Genomic DNA, 21826 nt, shown 5'->3' on the forward strand with positions numbered 1-21826 from the left:
TCTCCCAAGTCCGGAATCACTCCAAACAAATTAGTGACTAGAGAGAGAGACATTTGTGTTCATTTGAGATCTTGCGCTTGGATTGGTTTTCTTCTTCCTTCTTTCTTGTGATCAACTCACTTGTAATCAAAACAAGAGACACCAAGTTGTGGTGGTCCTTGTAGTGGACTTAGTGTCCCATTTGATTGAAGAGAAAGTGAAAGGGAATTAGGCTTACACCTAGTTCCTAAATAATTTTGGTGGTTGAATTGCCCAACACAAAATCTTTGGACTAACTAGTTTGCCCAAGTGTGTAGATTATACAGGTGTAAAAGGTTCACACTCAGCCAATAAAAAGACCAAGTTTTGGATTCAACAAAGGAGCAAAGGGGCAACCGAAGGCACCCCTGGTCTGGCGCACCGGACTGTCCGGTGCGCCACCGGACATGTCCGGTGCACCAGGGGGACTCAGACTCAAACTCGCCACCTTCGGGAATTTCCGGGGCGACTCGGCTATAATTCACCGGACTGTCCGGTGTACACCGGACAGTGTCCGGTGCGCCAAGTGAGGTCGGCCTCAGGAACTCGCCAGCTTCGGGAATCGCCAACGGCTAGTCCGCTAAAAATCACCGGACTGTCCGGTGTGCACCGGACTGTCCGGTGCGCCTCCGGAGCAACGGTCTTCTCCGCGCCAACGGCTCTCTGCCGCGCATTTAATGCGCGCTCTGCGCGCGCAGATGGCAGGCTCGCCCATGCTGGCACACCGGACAGCAAACAGTACCTGTCCGGTGTGCACCGGACACCCAGGCGGGCCCACAAGTCAGAAGCTCCAACGGTCAGAATCCAACGGCAGTGATGACGTGGCAGGGGGCACCGGACTGTCCGGTGTGCACCGGACTGTCCGGTGCGACATCGAACAGGCAGCCTTCCAACGGCCACTTTTGGTGGTTGGGGCTATAAATACCCCAACCACCCCACCATTCATTGCATCCAAGTTTTCCACTTCTCAACTACTACAAGAGCTCTAGCATTCAATTCTAGACACACTAAAGAGATCAAATCCTCTCCAATTCCACACAAAGCCCTAGTGACTAGTGAGAGTGATTTGTCGTGTTCATTTGAGCTCTTGCGCTTGGATTGCTTCTTTTCTTTCTCACTTGTTCTTGAGATCACAACTCCATTGTAATCAAGGCAAGAGGCACCAATTGTGTGGTGGCCCTTGCGGGGAAGTTTTGTTCCCGGCTTTGATTTGAGAAGAGAAGCTCACTCGGTCCGAGGGACCGTTTGAGAGAGGGAAGGGTTGAAAGAGACCCGGCCTTTGTGGCCTCCTCAACGGGGAGTAGGTTTGAGAGAACCGAACCTCGGTAAAACAAATCCGCGTGTCTCACTTCATTATTTGCTTGCGATTTGTTTTCACGCCCTCTCTCGGACTCGATTATATTTCTAACGCTAACCCGGCTTGTAGTTGTGTTTATATTTGTAAATTTCAGTTTCGCCCTATTCACCCCCCTCTAGGCGACTATCAATTGGTATCAGAGCCCGGTGCTTCATTAGAGCCTAACCGCTCGAAGTGATGTCGGGAGATCACGCCAAGAAGGAGATGGAGACCGGCGAAAAGCCCACTACAAGCCATGGGAGCACTTCATCGGAAGAGTCCCGCACCAAGAGGAAGGAGAAGAAGAAGGACTCCTCCAAACGGAAGGAGAAAAAGGCTTCCTCTTCTCACCACCAAGAGAAGAAGGAAAAATCTTCTTCCCACAAGCCGCATCGGAAAGGCGACAAGCATAAGAGGATGAGGAAGGTGGTCTACTACGAGACCGACACTTCATCAACTTCTACCTCCGACTCCGATGCGCCCTCCGTCACTTCTAAGCGCCAAGAGCGCAAGAAGTATAGTAAGATCCCCCTACGCTACCCTCGCATTTCCAAACATACACCTTTACTTTCTGTCCCATTAGGCAAACCACCAACTTTTGATGGTGAAGATTACGCTAGGTGGAGCGATTTAATGCGATTTCATCTAACCTCGCTCCACAAAAGCATATGGGATGTTGTTGAGTTTGGTGCGCAGGTACCATCCGTAGGGGATGAGAACTATGATGAGGATGAGGTGGCCCAAATCGAGCACTTCAACTCTCAAGCAACAACAATACTCCTAGCCTCTTTGAGTAGAGAGGAGTATAACAAAGTTCAAGGGTTGAAGAACGCAAAGGAGATTTGGGATTTACTCAAAACCGCGCATGAAGGTGATGAGCTCACCAAGATCACCAAGCGGGAAACGATTGAGGGGGAGCTCGGTCGGTTCCGGCTTCGCAAAGGGGAGGAGCCACAACACATGTACAATCGGCTCAAGACCTTGGTGAACCAAGCGCGCAACCTCGGGAGCGTAAAGTGGGATGACCACGAGGTGGTTAAGGTTATTCTAAGATCACTCATTTTCCTTAACCCTACTCAAGTTCAATTAATTCGTGGTAATCCTAGATATACTAAAATGACCCCCGAGGAAGTTATCGGGAATTTTGTAAGTTTTGAGTGCATGATCGAAGGCTCGAGGAAGATCAACGAGCTTGACGAACCATCCACATCCGAGGCGCAACCGGTAGCCTTCAAGGCAACGGAGGACAAGAAGGAAGAGTCTACACCAAGTAGACAACCAATTGACGCCTCCAAGCTCGACAATGAGGAGATGGCTTTAATCATCAAAAGCTTTCGCCAAATCCTCAAGCAACGGAAGGGGAAGGATTACAAATCCCGTTCCAAGAAGGTTTGCTACAAGTGTGGTAAGCCCGGTCACTTTATCGCTAAATGTCCATTATCAAGTGACAGTGACAGGGATAACGACAAGAAGGGCAAGAGGAGAGAAAAGAAAAGGTACTACAAGAAGAAGGGCGGTGATGCTCATGTTTGTCGGGAGTGGGACTCCGACGAAAGCTCAAGCGATTCCTCTGACGACGAGGACGCCGCCAACATCGCCGTCACCAAGGGACTCCTCTTCCCAAACGTCGGCCACAAGTGCCTCATGGCAAAGGACGGCAAAAAGAAGAAGGTTAAATCTAACTCCTCCACTAAATATGAGTCTTCTAGTGATGATAATGCTAGTGGTGAGGAAGATAATTTGCGAACTCTTTTTGCCAACCTTAGCATGGAACAAAAGGAGAAATTAAATGAACTAATTAGTGCCATCCATGAGAAGGATGATCTCTTGGACTCCCAAGAGGACTTCCTAATCAAGGAAAATAAAAAACATGTTAAGGTTAAAAATGCTTACGCTTTACAAGTTGAAAAATATGAAAAATTATCTAGTGAGCTAAGCACTTGCCGTGAGATAATTGACAACCTTAGAAATGAAAATGCTAGTTTAAATGCTAAGGTTGATTCTCATGTTTGTAATGTTTCAATTCCCAATCCTAGAGATAATAATGATAATTTGCTTGCTAGGATTGAAGAATTAAACATTTCTCTTGCTAGCCTTAGATTAGAGAATGAAAATTTGATTGCTAAGGCTAAAGATTTTGATGTTTGCAATGCTACCATTTCCGACCTTAGAACTAAGAATGAAATGTTGCATGCTAAGGTTGTAGAACTTAAATCTTGCAAACCCTCTACATCTAATATTGAGCATGTTTCTATTTGCACTAGATGTAGAGATATTGATGTTAATGCTATTCAAGATCACATAGCAAAATTAGATGCTAAAATTGCCGAGCATAACTTAGAAAATGAAAAATTTAAATTTGCTAGAAGTATGCTCTATAATGGGAGACGCCCTGGCATCAAGGATGGCATTGGCTTCCAAAGGGGAGACAATGTCAAACTTAATGCCCCTCCTAAGAACTTGTCTAACTTTGTTAAGGGCAAGGCTCCCATGCCTCAGGATAACGAGGGCTACATTTTGTACCCTGCCGGTTATCCCGAGAGCAAAATTAGGAAAATTCATTCTAGGAAGTCTCACTCTGGCCCTAATCATGCTTTTATGTATAAGGGTGAGACATCTAGCTCTAGGCAACCAACCCGTGCCAAGTTGCCTAGAAAGAAAACTCCTATTGCATCAAATGATCATGTTATTTCATTTAAAACTTTTGATGCTTCTTATGTGCTTACAAGCAAATCCGGCAAGGTAGTTGCCAAATTTGTTGGGGGCAAACACAAGGGCTCCAAGACTTGTGTTTGGGTACCCAAAGTTCTTGTTTCTAATGCCAAAGGACCCAAAACAGTTTGGGTACCTAAAGTCAAGAACTAAATTTGTTTTGTAGGTTTATGCATCCGGGGGCTCAAGTTGGATACTCGACAGCGGGTGCACAAACCACATGACCGGGGAGAAAAGGATGTTCTCCTCATATGAGAAAAACCAAGATTCCCAACGAGCTATCAAATTCGGGGATGGAAATCAAGGTTTGGTCAAAGGTTTGGGTAAAATTGCTATATCACCTGACCATACTATTTCCAATGTTTTTCTTGTTGATTCTTTAGATTACAACTTGCTTTCTGTTTCTCAATTATGTCAAATGGGCTACAACTGTCTTTTTACTGATATTGGTGTCACTGTCTTTAGAAGAAGTGATGATTCAATAGCATTTAAAGGTGTGTTAGAGGGTCAGCTATACTTAGTAGATTTTGATAGAGCTGAGCTCGACACATGCTTGATTGCTAAGACTAACATGGGTTGGCTCTGGCACCGTCGACTAGCCCATGTTGGGATGAAGAATCTTCATAAGCTTCTAAAGGGAGAGCACATTTTAGGATTAACAAATGTTCATTTTGAGAAAGACAGGATTTGTAGCGCATGCCAGGCGAGGAAGCAAGTTGGAGTCCATCATCCACACAAGAACATCATGACGACCGACAGGCCACTTGAGCTACTCCACATGGATCTATTCGGCCCGATTGCTTACATAAGCATCGGCGGGAGTAAGTATTGTCTTGTAATAGTGGATGATTATTCTCGCTTCACTTGGGTATTCTTTTTACAGGAAAAATCTCAAACCCAAGAGACTTTAAAGGGATTCTTGAGACGGGCTCAAAATGAGTTCGGCTTAAGGATCAAGAAAATAAGAAGCGACAATGGGACGGAGTTCAAGAACTCTCAAATTGAAGGCTTCCTTGAGGAGGAGGGCATCAAGCATGAGTTCTCTTCTCCCTACACACCTCAACAAAATGGTGTAGTGGAGAGGAAGAATCGAACTCTTTTGGACATGGCAAGAACCATGCTTGATGAGTACAAGACACCGGACCGGTTTTGGGCCGAAGCGGTCAACACCGCCTGCTACGCCATCAATCGGTTATATCTTCACCGAATCCTCAAGAAGACATCCTATGAACTCCTAACCGGTAAAAAGCCCAACATTTCATACTTTAGAGTTTTTGGTAGCAAATGCTTTATTCTTGTTAAAAGAGGTAGAAAATCCAAATTTGCTCCTAAAACTGTAGAAGGCTTTTTACTTGGTTATGACTCAAACACAAGGGCATATAGGGTCTTTAACAAGTCCACTGGACTAGTTGAAGTCTCATGTGACGTTGTGTTTGATGAAACTAACGGCTCTCAAGTAGAGCAAGTTGATCTTGATGAAATAGGTAATGAAGAGGCTCCGTGCATCGCGCTAAGGAACATGTCCATTGGGGATGTGTGTCCTAGGAAATCCGAAAAGCCTCCAAGTGCACAAGATCAACCGTCCTCCTCCATGCAAGCATCTCCACCAACTCAAAATGAGGATGAAGCTCAAGTTGATGAAGGGCAAAATCAAGAAGATGAGCCACCTCAAGATGATGGCAATGATCAAGGGGGAGATGCAATTGATCAAGAAAAGGAGGATGAGGAAGAACCAAGGCCGCCACACCCAAGAGTCCACCAAGCAATCCAACGAGATCACCCCGTCGACACCATCCTCGGCGATATTCATAAGGGGGTAACCACTAGATCTCGTGTTGCTCATTTTTGTGAACATTACTCTTTTGTTTCCTCTATTGAGCCACACAGGGTAGAGGAAGCACTTCAAGATTCGGATTGGGTGGTGGCGATGCAAGAGGAGCTCAACAACTTCACTAGAAATGAGGTATGGCATTTAGTTCCACGTCCTAACCAAAATGTTGTAGGAACCAAATGGGTCTTCCGCAACAAGCAAGATGAGCATGGTGTGGTGACAAGGAACAAAGCTCGACTTGTGGCCAAAGGATACTCCCAAGTTGAAGGCTTGGATTTCGGTGAAACCTATGCACCCGTAGCTAGGCTTGAGTCAATTCGCATATTATTAGCCTATGCTACTTACCATGGCTTTAAGCTTTATCAAATGGACGTGAAAAGTGCCTTCCTCAATGGACCAATCAAGGAAGAGGTCTATGTTGAGCAACCTCCCGGCTTTGAAGACAGTGAGTATCCTAACCATGTTTATAGGCTCTCTAAGGCGCTTTATGGGCTCAAGCAAGCCCCAAGAGCATGGTATGAATGCCTAAGAGATTTCCTTATTGCTAATGGCTTCAAAGTCGGCAAGGCCGATCCTACACTCTTTACTAAAACTCTTGAAAATGACTTGTTTGTATGCCAAATTTATGTTGATGATATTATATTTGGGTCTACTAACGAGTCTACATGTGAAGAGTTTAGTAGGATCATGACACAGAAATTCGAGATGTCGATGATGGGGGAGTTGAAGTATTTTCTAGGATTCCAAGTCAAGCAACTCCAAGAGGGCACCTTCATTAGCCAAACGAAGTACACTCAAGACATTCTAACCAAGTTTGGAATGAAGGATGCCAAGCCCATCAAGACTCCCATGGGAACCAATGGGCATCTCGACCTCGACACGGGAGGTAAGTCCGTGGATCAAAAGGTATACCGGTCAATGATTGGTTCATTGCTTTATTTATGTGCATCTCGACCGGACATTATGCTTTCCGTTTGCATGTGTGCAAGATTCCAATCCGACCCTAAGGAATCCCACCTTACGGCCGTAAAACGAATCTTGAGATATTTGGCTTATACACCTAAGTTTGGGCTTTGGTACCCTCGGGGATCCACGTTTGATTTGATTGGTTATTCGGATGCCGATTGGGCGGGGTGCAAAATTAATAGGAAGAGCACATCGGGGACTTGCCAGTTCTTGGGAAGATCCTTGGTGTCTTGGGCTTCAAAGAAGCAAAATTCGGTCGCTCTTTCCACCGCCGAAGCCGAGTACATTGCCGCAGGTCATTGTCGCGCACAATTGCTTTGGATGAGGCAAACCCTGCGGGACTACGGTTACAAATTAACCAAAGTCCCTTTGCTATGTGATAATGAGAGTGCAATCAAAATGGCCGACAATCCCGTCGAGCATAGCCGCACTAAGCACATAGCCATTCGGTATCATTTTCTTAGGGATCACCAACAAAAGGGGGATATCGAGATTTCTTACATTAACACTAAAGATCAGTTAGCCGATATCTTTACCAAGCCTCTTGATGAACAGACCTTTACCAAACTTAGGCATGAGCTCAATATTCTTGATTCTCGCAACTTCTTTTGCTAGATTGCACACATAGCTCATTTACACTTTTGATCATATATGCTATGACTAATGTGTTTTCAAGTCTATTTCAAACCAAGTCATAGGTATATTGAAAGGGAATTGGAGTCTTCGGCGAAAGACAAAGGCTTCCACTCCGTAACTCATCCTTCGCCCTCGCTCCAATAAACGGACCTTGTCTTTGGGGGAGAGATTAAAAGCCCAAAGCAAAAGGACCGAACTTCGTCTTTGGTATAATCTTAACTCCTTTACTTATGACCAAAGGGGAAGATTGTACTTCTAGGGCTCTAATAATTCCGTTTTTGGCGATTCATGCCAAAGGGGGAGAAAGTATGAGCCCAAAGCAAAAGGACCGCACCACCACAAATTTCAAAAATTTAGTGCTTTCCAAGAGTATTTTTCAATTAGTATACTATTGTGTTCAAAAGGAGGAGAAAGTTAGTTTTTCAAAAATAAATATCAAAACCCTCTTGAACACTAAGAGGAGGATCTCCTTTAGGGGGAGTTTTGTTAAGTCAAAGGAAGAGCATTTGAAACAGGGGGAGAAAATTTCAAATCTTAAAAATGCTCTGCAAACTCTTATTCATTTACCTTTGACTATTTGCAAAAGATCTTTGAAATGGATTTACAAAAGGAATTTGCAAAACAAAACATGTGGTACAAACGTGGTCCAAAATGTTATATAAGAAAGAAACATTCCATGCATATCTTGTAAGTAGTTATATTGGCTCAATTCCAAGCAACCTTTACACTTACATTATGCAAACTAGTTCGATTATGCACTTCTATATTTGCTTTGGTTTGTGTTGGCATCAATCACCAAAAAGGGGGAGATTGAAAGGGAATTAGGCTTACACCTAGTTCCTAAATAATTTTGGTGGTTGAATTGCCCAACACAAAATCTTTGGACTAACTAGTTTGCCCAAGTGTGTAGATTATACAGGTGTAAAAGGTTCACACTCAGCCAATAAAAAGACCAAGTTTTGGATTCAACAAAGGAGCAAAGGGGCAACCGAAGGCACCCCTGGTCTGGCGCACCGGACTGTCCGGTGCGCCACCAGACATGTCCGGTGCACCAGGGGGACTCAGACTCAAACTCGCCACCTTCGGGAATTTCCGGGGCGACTCGGCTATAATTCACCGGACTGTCCGGTGTACACCGGACAGTGTCCGGTGCGCCAAGTGAGGTCGGCCTCAGGAACTCGCCAGCTTCGGGAATCGCCAACGGCTAGTCCGCTAAAAATCACCGGACTGTCCGGTGTGCACCGGACTGTCCGGTGCGCCTCCGGAGCAACGGTCTTCTCCGCGCCAACGGCTCTCTGCCGCGCATTTAATGCGCGCTCCGCGCGCGCAGATGGCAGGCTCGCCCATGCTGGCACACCGGACAGCAAACAGTACCTGTCCGGTGTGCACCGGACACCCAGGCGGGCCCACAAGTCAGAAGCTCCAACGGTCAGAATCCAACGGCAGTGATGACGTGGCAGGGGGCACCGGACTGTCCGGTGTGCACCGGACTGTCCGGTGCGACATCGAACAGGCAGCCTTCCAACGGCCACTTTTGGTGGTTGGGGCTATAAATACCCCAACCACCCCACCATTCATTGCATCCAAGTTTTCCACTTCTCAACTACTACAAGAGCTCTAGCATTCAATTCTAGACACACTAAAGAGATCAAATCCTCTCCAATTCCACACAAAGCCCTAGTGACTAGTGAGAGTGATTTGCCGTGTTCATTTGAGCTCTTGCGCTTGGATTGCTTCTTTTCTTTCTCACTTGTTCTTGAGATCACAACTCCATTGTAATCAAGGCAAGAGGCACCAATTGTGTGGTGGCCCTTGCGGGGAAGTTTTGTTCCCGGCTTTGATTTGAGAAGAGAAGCTCACTCGGTCCGAGGGACCGTTTGAGAGAGGGAAGGGTTGAAAGAGACCCGGCCTTTGTGGCCTCCTCAACGGGGAGTAGGTTTGAGAGAACCGAACCTCGGTAAAACAAATCCGCGTGTCTCACTTCATTATTTGCTTGCGATTTGTTTTCACGCCCTCTCTCGGACTCGATTATATTTCTAACGCTAACCCGGCTTGTAGTTGTGTTTATATTTGTAAATTTCAGTTTCGCCCTATTCACCCCCCCTCTAGGCGACTATCAGAAAGGCTCACTCAGTCTAAGTGAATGTTTGAGAGAGGGAAAGGGTTGAAAGAGACCCGGTCTTCGTGACCACCTCAACGGGGAGTAGGTTTGCAAGAACTGAACCTCGGTAAAACAAATCACCGTGTCATCCGCTCTTATTCGCTTGTGATTTGTTTTCGCCCTCTCTTTCGGACTCGTTTATATTTCTAACGCTAACCTCAGCTTGTAGTTGTGTTTAAGTTTGTAAAATTCAGATTTGCCTATTCACCCCCCCTCTAGGCGACTTTCAGAACCCCTGATCAGTATTGGGCTCGGAGCCCTGAAGTCCTAAGGCGGTTTGTCCGAACCCTGCTGAGGGCCGAGCCTTTGAACCTCTGAACAGTATCTTTCCATGCCTTTTTTCCTCCCGAAGCGGCAGGCCGAGGTAGAAGACGACTTTTTCTGATTCGTTGTTCCTTTTCCGAGGGGGGTTGACAGAAGACGCTTCTTTCCAGTCTGATTGCCGGGAGGATAAAGGGCAGTGAAGTCGAGGGGAGAGGGCGTACCATTTGAGACGGGATGCGGAGCGGCGCTCGATGCATTTTTCCTTGGAGGGGACACGATCATTTAATGTGACAGGACATCTTGCCTGTCAGCCGACCGTTCGCGGCACGCGTGCACGCGGGATTCGAAACGGTCGTCGCCCAGTCGTTTTTAAATCACACCTTGGTGGCTCCGTCTGTCCCTATAAAGCTGACCGAGAAGAGGGCTTTGGGCTGTTACCTTTGCAGTTTTAGCCTTTTGCCTCCCAACGCCGTTTCCACCTTCTTCTCAAAGAGCTCTTCATCTTCCTATCGCCCTTTCGTTCGTTTCGATGGCGGAAAAGATCATTGTCCTTCCTCCCCGCGACCCGTGGCCCATGTCCTCTGTCACCGATGGGGATCTAGAGGCGCTGGTTGACGTCGGCCTGCTCTGGCCTCGAACCACCGGCCCGCACCTGGAGTGGATCACGTCGCATGATGAGCAGGTGCCGAATCCGCTCACGGGCTACATCGTTAGCTTCACCTCATTCCATGAACGGGGCTTTGGAGTTCCGGTGAGCCACTTTATGCGGGCCTTGTCGTACTACTACGGGGTGGAGCTGCACAACTTCAACCCCAACTCCATCGCGCAGGCGGCCATCTTCTCCGCCGTCTGCGAGGGTTTCCTAGGGATTGAGCCCCACTGGGACCTGTGGCTCTACCTCTTCTACGCAGAACCCTTATCTCTCCCCAGTGAGGTGAGGAAGGTGCACCACGCCATCTGCGCCGGCGGCTGCACGCTCCAGCTACACTCGGACCGGACGGCATTGTACATCCCCGCCACCCTCACCTCTTCGAGCAAGGGGTGGCAGAGCCGATGGTTCTACCTCCGCAATGACGATGGGCGGATGCCGACGTTTAACCCCACTTAAAATGAATCTCGTCCTCAAGATTCGACTTATAAGGGTTATGGGTATAACTTTACTTTAGCTACAAATCTTTGTTGTGTAGACTCTTCTTTGAGGAGCATCTTGTTGTCGATTGCAAACGCAATTTCTGGCTACTCAAGGATCATCCCTTGGCTTCTAGTTTTCGCGTGGCAGCTAGCTTATTGAAGAAGCGTCAATGCCAACACACAAACCTTTTTAAATACAAACCCATGTATTTCTTCCTTGATTGGTCTTCTATTGCTTCATTAATAAAACTTGGGTGACCACTTCTCATTCAGAAACTTATATGCTCGGATGATCTGATCCTCCACAAGCTTGTTGCATATACATGTGAAAGTGCATTCATCCCTTTTGTGGGTTTTGGTGATTTGGATCACAACACATTTAATTGTCTAACAAATTTGCTAAGTGTTGAACAAGAAATTCAGTATGATGAACATACTTGAACAGTGCATAATGATCAGTGAACAAAAGTTCAATACAACGTTAAATAATCAATGAGACAATGCAAATGGATATAATATGGTCTATATATTGGTTTGAATATATGGACAAGATCTGAGAAATCACTATACATAAATATGATCAGAATAGGGATTGAAGTGATTAAGAGGATTGGTTAAGCCAAAATAAATAAAATATCTGTAGATGGGGCCCACTCGTTAGTTCTGAAAAAATTAGGTGACCCTTTTTTGACAAAGACTACAAACTTGAGCGGTCCATTTTTACAAGAACCACAAGTTACGACATATTTTATAGAGCGACAATGAAGGATGACCTATTTTGACAAATTTCTCGATGATAATGAAACTAAGTGAGAAATTGTTGGGGACTTGTTCTCAAATGCTATGAATTAAGAACAAGGCAACACAAAAAGAGGTTAATGGTTAATGCTCTTCGTCCTTCGAAGCATTATTGCCTTAGGATATAACGATCTTCGGACGAAGGTCATGAATGATGTACCTTCATCATCGCAGTACATGTTAATGAAAAACGAAACATATGAAACATAAGAAATAACATGAATAATCATATGAAATTATTAATATATCATTACTAAATCATCATGGATGAATAAGAACAATATTGAATTACATTTGTACCTTCGGCTTGACAGAAGGCAAAAAGTCCAAGTGTGACACACGAGCGAGTACAAGTCAGCGTGAACAGTACAGGGGTATTGTTCACCTATTTATAGGCACGGGACGCAGCCCGGTCAAAATTACATTTATGTCCTTGACAACTAGTTACAATCATGACACAAATTACCATGGACCGATTGGTCTTTTCCTCTTTAAGTCGGTGCAGCCCTTCGTCTCAAGGCATGTCGCTATGCCGAAGCTCCCTAGATGGTAGCTTCGGCATGTCCCTTCGCGCTGTATTTGCTTATGTGCTAATCTTCCGAAGGTGTTTCTTCTTAAAGGACATTCGGTGACGAAGCAGACCCCCAACAGAAATAGACATATGTATAGCTTTCACAAACCTCAACAACGAAACTAAACTTGGTTTGAAATGATGATTCTACTTGATTGCTATTCAGAGTACCATCAAATTTACATAATAGGACGACGAGCCGAAGACAAGCTTCGTAACACCTAACGACAATTTATTAGGGACCTAACAACAAGAGGGCAACATGGTTAAGGCATTAGTTTCCCCTATTTCAAGGGGAGAAAAGGTGGTGAAAGGGGTTTTAAACCACTGCTACCAGTAAATGGATAAGATAAGGTAATTGGCTTTCAATTCTTTTCCCCCTGGTCATTCTTGTGTGCCACAATAGCTTTTGAAACAAACTTTTGGCATAGACAATATATAATTTGGACACAAATCAATGAATAACAAAGTGTCTACATGAATAAAGACAAGAGCTTTAACAATAGCATTATACCTTTGGAAGCTCTTTGCTAACTCAAGATAATGTTGATTATAAACTCTACGATGGCCGGTCGGACGCACCGTTCATCTATTTATATGCATTGAGTTCTTATACCATCCTATGTGCAGTTATATTTTTACCCCTCTCTTATATAGAAACACTTCATATTGAAGGGTTTACACAGATTTTCACTATACATGTGTATATAGAAACACTTCACATTGAAGGGTTTACATTGATTTTTCACTATACATGTGTGACTAGTGCCGGAAATTGGACCGGATCGGTCTGGGCCCATCATGCTTTGGGCCAAACAGGCTCGGGCCAAGAAGGCCCAAAAAAACTTTTTGATCGTGTGTTGCCAGCCCAAATAGTAGAAAAAGTGGCATAGCCCGACCCTAAAGCACGTTGTGCCTTCGATGGGTCGTGTCGGCCCAAGCCCGACCCATATATTTGAACCACATAAAGTCTAAATATTACAACCACATAAAGGACATAGCTTACTAAATTAAAGATATTAAACAATGCGAGCATCATTTGACCACAGTCTAAATATTACAACTACCTAAAATCCAAAGCTTACTAAATTAAAGAAATTAAACAATATGGGCTTCATTGGGCCATGCCGGAGCCCAACAGACCAGAATTTGAGCAAGCTTATTAAAACGATAAAACGTTGGAACGCTCATGGGTGAAATTTTGACTTTTAAACGTTTAAACTTTGTGTAAACGTAGTTTTAAACAATATAGAAAAATACCAATATATCATAATTTCAGACAATAATATGAAGTTAAATACCAAAACAGAGAGGTTAGTGGCTTACCAAAACTTCACCCATGAGCTGGATTGAACCCCTAAAGTAACTAATAGACCGGGCCCAAAAATAGCTAATGGTCTAAAATGCATAAAACACTGCGTTTTACAGTTTAGAACGCCAAAACGCTAAAACGTGATTTCAACCTCTAATTAGAGTTTTGACGTTTAAACGTAGTTTTAATAACACTGAATTTGAGGCTCGGTCTAGGCCCGCCTTCGAGCAGTACTAGCACGGCTCATATTATTTCATGTTGACTCATGCTTAGGACTCATATTTTTGGGATGTATCCATGCTTACCCAAAAAGTCCGACCCATATTACGAGCGCTATATGTGACATGCACATTTTTCTTGGTTGAAGTTACTTCAAAGTGTTAGTTTAGAAACTCAAATCTCCTTTAGAGTTGAAGGTGGTTAGATGGAAATTAGTTCATTATTTCTTCAATCTCCCTCAACCCGGAGGAGATTTTGAGTTTTCAAACTAAACCTAAACGTCACTCTTAGACGAAGGTCTTTGCACTCCTGTTATCGTCCAAGCTCCACATAATGCGAAACTTCAATTATGTGCATCGTGCATCAAAGAAACCTGCCTAGTGGCTCATTATTTACTAACTCCTACGTTGCAGGGTGGTTTGACCTTAAGGCTAGTTTAGAAGTCTAAAAGTCAGAGAGGATTAGAGGGGTTAAAATCCCTTTCTTATTCAAAATGGAATAAGTAGTGAATTTTAGTCTCTTTAATTCTCTCCGGTTTTGTGGCTCCTAAACTAGCCCTTAGAGTTTTTCAATCTTTAATCCTCTCCAGTTTTGTGGCTTCTAAACTAGCCCGAGTTTTTCGATCGATAATACTGCAGTTATTATTAAATAGAAAATGAAGATGATTTCAAAAACAAAACAAAACAAGCACTACAACATCCTATTGTACAAGTCTACTTCCCAGTCAGCCCAGAGTCTACACGACGGAGCATAAACCAGAGTACTACGAAACCACACATACGTTACCAAAGGAACAAAGGCACCGGCCAGCCTTCACTCTCTCCGGCCCGGTTGCTATTACGGCTATTTTGCTACCACTGGCCCTGGGGCCCGACCCGACGGATACAACGCGGCAGCTCCATGCAGCTCAGCTGCGGCGACCCCACCTCTGCTGCGCTCGTGCATGCGAGCCCGTGGGGAACTGGGAGCAGGCTCACTGCGCTCGGAACAGGTGGTAGGGGAAGAAGCCGTTCTTGTCCGTGAGAGGCTCCACCATCTTGGCGATCCCCGTCATCAGCCTCCACACCTCCTCCTTGAACTCCTTCTCCCCCCTCCTCCACGCTGGACCCTCACTGCCAGCCTTGGCGTTGCTGGGACGAGGCGGGAACTGCGGCTGTCCAGCGAGGAGTGGCAGGTTGTCACCGGAGCGAGGCGGGTACCCCAGCTGCTGTCCACCGGGGAAGCCGGTGGGGCGAGGCTGGTACGGCAGCGGCGGCGGTAGCCCAGGAAGCGCGGAGGGGCCCTCGCCGTGGCCACGAGGCGGGTATGCCAGCAGCTGACCTGGGGGAGGGGCCAGCGGAGTCCCGTCGGCGCCGCGGGGGTGCTGGTGGTACGGGAGATGCTGAGGCAGCGGCGGCGGCGGGAGCTGCTGCGTGACGGCGGCGCGCGGAGGCTGCTGGTGCGCCGGGCGCATGGGCGGCTGCAGCGTGCGCGGTGGTGGCTGCAGAGCCTGGGAAGGAGCGAACCCGACGGATTTAGCGGCCTTGGCCACCATTGATGAGCCCCCGTCTGCGCCATTGCCATTGCCGCCGACGCTCGGCGGCGGCGCGAGCGTGCCACCGTCCGCGCCGTCCAGCACGAACTTCACACGGGAGACCTCCCTGGTGGTCCCAGAGCTTCCCTCGTCGGTGCTCTTCTTCAAGATCGACTTGGGCGGCTGCCCCACCCCCACGGCCGGACGCGCCGGCGCGGCCCCGGCCCTGGACATGGGCAGCGGAGCTCCGTTGCCGGAGGTGCCGGGCCTGAACGCAGCGGTCTCCATGAGCCGCAGCTCGGAGCGCTGCTGCGGGGCTGCTTCCGGCGCCGCCAGCGGCTCGCGGCCCGCCCCCGCCTCGACCTCGCGGAGGTGGTACTGCGTGTCCACCTGCCCGAACATGGCGTTGGCCTTGGCGTACCTGAGCGCGGCCTCCGCGTCGAACTTGAACCTGTACACGACCCGGCACATGTGGGACTTCCAGTACACGCGGATGCCGTCCACGTCCAGCGGGCCGAAGCGCGCGAACCGCGCCTTGAGCGACGCCACCGACGGCAGCGTGCTGTTCAGCGGGAACTTCATCATCAGCGCTGTCGGCGACGGGGTCCTGACTGTGCGAGCCGACGCCGGCTCCTTCTTCTTGGCTGCGCCCATCTCGGCCTTGTCCTTGGCGCCTGCAGCCCGTGCCTGCTGCTGCGCCGCCGCCGCCGCCGTGTCTTTCTGCTCCAGACCGGCGGCCTTCTTCTCACTGGACAGTACCTTGATCTTATCGAGCTTGGCTTTCTTCTTGATGGCCAGCTCCCCCTGGCGGTCCGATGGCCCGCGCTTGACGCCGGCTTTGGTGGGGTCGTTCCCTGCGCCAGGCCTCGGGGCAGGCTTCTTCTTCTTGGGCGACTGGCCGTCAGTGGCGGCGGCACTGGGCTTGTCCAGGCTCTTCAACTCCTCGGGTGGGTCGTTCTCGTAGCTCTTCTTGTAGTATTTTGAGCGGAACGCGAGGACGAAGGAGCGAGCGGCGTCAGAGATGAGACGTTCGGCGCCATGGAAGGGAGCCAGCGGGAGGTTCCGGATGTCCGATAGTACCTGCGTCAGATCAAGCACGTCGCGGCCCTCAACCACGAAGGCGACCTTGCCGCCAGCGCCGTCCACGTCGGAAAGCTTCTTCTTTTTCTTCTTCTTCTTGGGGTCGCCGGCGGCGTCCGCGGAGTCGGGGGTTGCATCGGGGCCTTCCTCCCGCTCGCGCTTGCGGGGCTTCTTGAGCTTGGTCGCGTTCTTGGGCGCGGCGGGGCCCTCGCTCGGCTGGGCCTGGACGGCGGGAGGGACATCGACGAGCGGGACGCGCCTCTGCAGCATGAAGTCCTCGTCAGCGACGGAGCTCCCGGGCAGCGGCGGTGTGGGCGGGTCGCCGCTGGCCGGGAAGCCAGGTGGTCCGTCCTCCGCCGCGAGCGTGGGTGCCGGCGGCGGCGCGTCTGGGAGCTGCGGCTGGCTGTGTGCGGAGGCCTCGGGCGCGTCCCGGCGCTTGAGCAGGTACTGGTCCTTCTTGCTGGACTTGGTCTTCATGGCGGGCGCTCCGGGCACGATCTTCTCCATGAGCCTGGCGGCGGCGCCGCCGGCGCCTCCCCTCCGGCGGCCGGCCGCCGGTGTGGCCTGGTCCGCCGTCTTCCTGGGGCCCCCTTTGAGCGGCCGCGCTGCAAGGCATCACCATCCGAGTGGGCCATGTCAGTCAGTCAGTCCCACTGTCTCCGTCAGCAGCAGCGAAGCAGAGCAGGCACACAAGAACATCGCAGTCAACGCAAGGCGGCAAGTGCTATCTACTGCCAGTACAAACGTGAATGCTTCACAAATGATTTCTACCTAACAATAATCAAACAAAATAATGCCACGGCCGTGGTATAAAGAAGCTAATTATGCAAAAAGTAGTTATATCTTTTAAACACAATGACTAGTGTCAAGTGTGGTGGCTCACACTTGAGACATGTGGGAGTGGCAACATGGCTAGATCGTGCTGTTCAAGTGATGAAGTCGTACTGTACTGGACGGCAACATGCAGAAGGACCGAATCGACCGGTGTGTCGTAGTGATGGCGGCGAGGACATGCATCAAAGGCCAACTTTAATTTAGCCGTAATTGCCTGGGAAATGTTAATTTACTTCTTGTGTGAAGGAGGAAGCTTAGCAGATGCGCTTGGCGACGCTAATCTCTGTAGACGTGGCAGCAGAGATGCGTGCTGCTGGTGTTGGATGCGGATGGCTCGCTGCCTGCGCCGTTGCTTTCACCTCTCTACCAGCACGAAACACGTCTCTTCTATCCATGAATCGGATGCCATGACAACTTCTTCTGCTTCTTTGTCTATTCATATATAACATTTTTTATATAAAAATAGAATTGAAACTGCAGCAACTCCTAATATTCTTTTCTTTTGGCAAAACAACTCCTAATATTTGGGTTGGTTGGATGGTCCTAATAGGGCAGAACGGGCTCAGACTGTATCGAGCAGCGTCACCTAGATCCATTTTTTTTTGTATAGTCTCGCTAAAAGATTTCGTGCTCTATATTTTATTCTCCTCCAGCAGTGCCATATATATTCCTCATATACCTCTATCTTTTTAAGTCTCCTCTAAAAGATTCAATCTTCCATATCTTATTCTTCTCCGGCAGCGTCATCTATACCATTTCTTTCACGGTTTCCTCTAAAAAGATTTTATCCTCTATCTAATTCTTATATCCCTCTTTTACGATCAAATATATCCCTCTTATTCCTCTCCAAAAGTGACCTCTATATCCCGTCTTGCATACAAAAATATCTATATTAGAGACTTATTTTACTCTAGATTTTTGTATATATGTATTTGTCATATCCTAAAATGTATGTTTTATACGTATTTTAGTTTTACTTAATCTGTTGCTTAAAGTATTAAAATGGATAGAAGAAAGGAGAGAAAATATATAGACAGAGGACAGAATAACATCCTCTAAACACTTTAGAGAACATTGTTAGAGGATAATATAGGAGGAAATCTTTCTAAACGCTTTGGGCCTAGTTTAGATACTCTAGTATTGACCTCAATACTCATGTATTGAGATAAATTGGGGTGTAACTTAAACTATATGGATTAGGGTCAATACTAGAGTAACTAAACAAAACCTTGTTGGGGAGAGTCTGAACCACACTGCTCTGCTGGGCCAAGCGACCAGCTGCAGGGTGACTGGTCCGGGCTAGCAGGAAGCCAAGACCTAGGAGGCAAGGAAAAGAACACAAAAGTACGCTGACGACCACCACCACCAAGGAGAATACTCCTACGTCATATTCTGCACTGCTTCCTGTTTCCGATGCCACCTCCAGGAGACCAGGATTAGTGTTTCATTTTGATCTAGTGCTTGCCTGTGCTTAATCTAAATAGGCTTGCAAAAAGGAGCCTGCTATATGCTCCAAGCCCTGTGCAAAACATTGCCAAGAGCTATCAAGTTAGGCTGAATCTACACTCTTTCCCCAGCGTATAATCTACATTGCCACCACTCTTTCCCCATAGAGCTTCGTCCTCAAGAGGAAGCTCAGAAAGCCTCCAATCGCAGCAATGGGGCACGCACGCACGCCAATCGCTAGTCCAACAGGCTCAATGGTCAGTGATGTACCATCGGAATCTTTCATGTTAGATCCCTGGAAGGCACAAACAACACATTTTGTGAACATAATGGAAGATCAAGGAGAGGCAAAAGGAAGATGATGCCAACATGACATGTGGGACTGGGCACACCAAGCTACTCATTGCATATATAGCAGTCCGCAATATGTTTGGTGAGGGTGGATTTTTCACAGTTGTAATGGGTTCAGTCTCAACGTAGGAATGTAGGATGCAACTTGGGCAAAAACACTCTCCCCGGGAACTTTCACCTAATGCCTGTAAGGCTGTGAAGTGATACCTCGTTTACAGATGTTAGGATCTTATTTAGGGCTTGTTCGGTTATTAATATTTCATGTGGATTGGAGTGGATTGGGTGGGATTGAGATGTATTTTGACTTGCTATGGTTTTAAACCAACTCAATCCCACCCAACCAACATGGATTAATATATAAACGAACAAGCCCTCAAGGAGCACAGTCTAACCAAACCAGTTACTCTGAATGCTCTGATTAACATATCTATTCTGACATATCGTATACATGCTTATATAAATACCAATAGCTAAGGAGCACCACAATGGATCAATGTGGAGCGCAGTGCCTTCCCCTTCACCGTGTACATGCGGACCCAACCAGCTTATCGCAGTGCCTCCTGCCCATAATGAACAGGCAAACAATGCATCCAGAACAAAAGTTTATTATTATTATTATGTCAAGGAATACCCCCAAAGCTATCAGTCCTCACATCTCAACGAGGGACCAACATATTTAATCAGTCGCATGGATGTTCACTCAGAATCAATTTCGCACAGACACAGGTTATAGTGGTTCGTCTATAAACATGAATTTTGTTGCTCTGTACTGACTATATGCATAAGGACTAATTAGGTGCATCCTCCTTGACAAAGCAGAATGAAAAGTTCGATAAAACATGCAGCTTTTATATGTGAACCCGTAATTTAATAGGAACATGCAGCTTTTATATGGATGGAATGAACAGAAAACTGATAATTGTGGTCGTAGTGCAAAAGAACTAAATATACTACAGGAAAAGCTTCCTATGCATGTTTGTAAAACACCTCAAGACTCTAATAACACCATGATGCTAACTAGTCATAGCTTTAAAACTTCATGATGCAAACAAGTCACAGCTTCAGACGCTTCATGCCCGCAAGATCGTGGATGGGTTTTTTTTTATCCGAGGACAAAGCTATAACAAGAAAAGACCTAACTCGCATGCATACTAGGATAGTATCGTATACACACATATATGATACTATCAGACAGATGTTCAATTTCTAGAACAAATGCAGATCGATCTGTGGATAAGCATATCTCATCTTACTAAGTTGGGTTCAATCCCGTGAAACAACACAAGTTATCATTTATTCAACAGCTTTCTGCATGACTACCATCCCAAATTCAATAATCGCTCTCCCTGATGAAAAAGATGCAACCAGCAGTTCAACAGAAAAAGCAGAATAGAAACTATTTGAATCAGATCCACTCCGCTATTCACATCAAAATAATTCGTTGCTTGATCTATAGAAGCAGTGCAGTAATAACGTTGTTTAGCCATCAATTTCAAGTACAGAGCAACAAGAACAACGGCGCAGTCAATAATACAGCTAGGATTGGGCGTGTGAGTGTTGATACCTCGTTGAGCTCGCTCTGCCGCGGCTTTCTGCTCGGCAGCAAGCGCCAGCTCGGGATCCACCCCGAACGCTTGGGCGTAGGTGTTGTCTATCGGCGAGAACACTGCGCGACGGTACGCCGAGAACAGCGCGGCCATCTCCATCCCAGGCACGGTGCGCGCCGCTTTTTCCGCCGCGTCCCGCTGAGTCACGGCGGCGTCCAGCAGGTAGTCGAGCGCCTTCCGCGGCACGAACCGCTGCCGTGCGGCCTGGATCTGGTCGGGGTGGTAGTCAGCGTCAGTGTCGAATGCCGGGACATCGACCAGGAGGAAGTTGCCGTCGCTGGGGTGGGGGCGGAAGGCGTCGGGGCTCTTGCACGGGCAGAGCAGCGCTAGCGCGCTGCGACGGGCTACCTCGTCGACGGCCTCCGCCACGGCGCCGGCGAAACTACTGCGGGTGCTGCCGCCCTGGGCCGCCTTCTCGGTGAAGTGCTCCTCGAAGGGGACGAGCTCGCTGGGCTCGAACCACCCGTAGCTTTTGTCGCCGAAGAAGGCGACCAGGACCAGCCCGTAGCGGTAGCCGCGGTGCACCTCCTCGTCGTCGGTGAGGCTGACGCTGTAGATGTGGCCCGGCCACCACGGGTGCGACTTCACCTTGGCCCAGACCATGTCGCCGAAGCGGGGGGCGCCGTTCGCCCACACGCTGCCGCCTCCGGCAGCGGGGACCATGGCGCCTCCGGCGGCGGGATCGGCCATCCTGTGGAGGAACCGAAAACCTAGATAAGCTTTGGACAGGGTCGATCGGTCTGGGCTTGGTTTGGGCTTCGGACGGTGTGACCCCGGGATCGGAGGAAGGAGGGCATTCCTGGTAATTTTTATTATTATCAGAGGAATAGGGTTTTCCATTATAACAAGGTTGAAATCTGAAAAAAAAAATTAGAGTTTAAGCGAAGGTACGGCCTTCCTCCTATTTCCATAAGAACCATGTGTAAAAACTTTTGTTAGGATTGATATGACGATTGGAGCAAGGATGAATAGTTTTTTAATAAAAAACTAATTATATCGGCTAATTGAAACAAAATATAAAATTGAACTAATCAAAACAA

General features: G+C 47.5%; 1 protein-coding gene across 4 annotated transcripts; it reads right to left on the reverse strand.

Moving 5' to 3' along the window:
* Positions 1-14577: 14577 nt before the first annotated feature.
* On the reverse strand, positions 14578-21575 carry LOC100278107 (uncharacterized). 4 transcript variants are annotated; one of them, XM_023300757.2, is made up of 3 exons: positions 20744-21575; positions 16549-17153; positions 14578-16434 (listed from the first exon to the last, which is right to left on the reverse strand). In XM_023300757.2, the coding sequence occupies exons 1-3, from the start codon at positions 21474-21476 to the stop codon at positions 14929-14931; spliced, it is 2844 nt and encodes a 947-aa protein (XP_023156525.1). In that variant the 5' UTR covers positions 21477-21575; the 3' UTR covers positions 14578-14928. The 4 variants fall into 4 exon arrangements, with proteins under 4 accessions (XP_023156525.1, NP_001348235.1, NP_001348234.1 ...); NM_001361306.1 differs by having other exon boundaries at positions 14580-17153; positions 20744-21568; NM_001361305.1 differs by lacking the exons at positions 14578-16434; positions 16549-17153 and adding an exon at positions 18594-19123 and having other exon boundaries at positions 20744-21568.
* Between the last annotated feature and the right edge of the window lie 251 nt (positions 21576-21826).

Source organism: Zea mays, chromosome 8 (genome assembly GCF_902167145.1).
Source record: "Zea mays cultivar B73 chromosome 8, Zm-B73-REFERENCE-NAM-5.0, whole genome shotgun sequence".
Classification (NCBI taxonomy): domain Eukaryota; kingdom Viridiplantae; phylum Streptophyta; class Magnoliopsida; order Poales; family Poaceae; genus Zea; species Zea mays.

Bases quoted from the DNA above. Each gene is read 5' to 3' on its own strand.
- LOC100278107 (NM_001361306.1), bottom strand. From the start codon at position 21,476: ATGGCCGATCCCGCCGCCGGAGGCGCCATGGTCCCCGCTGCCGGAGGC. The intron at 17,154-20,743 runs GTATCAACACTC...GATGCCTTGCAG, and splicing joins GGCAGAGCGAGCTCAACGAG to CGCGGCCGCTCAAAGGGGGC.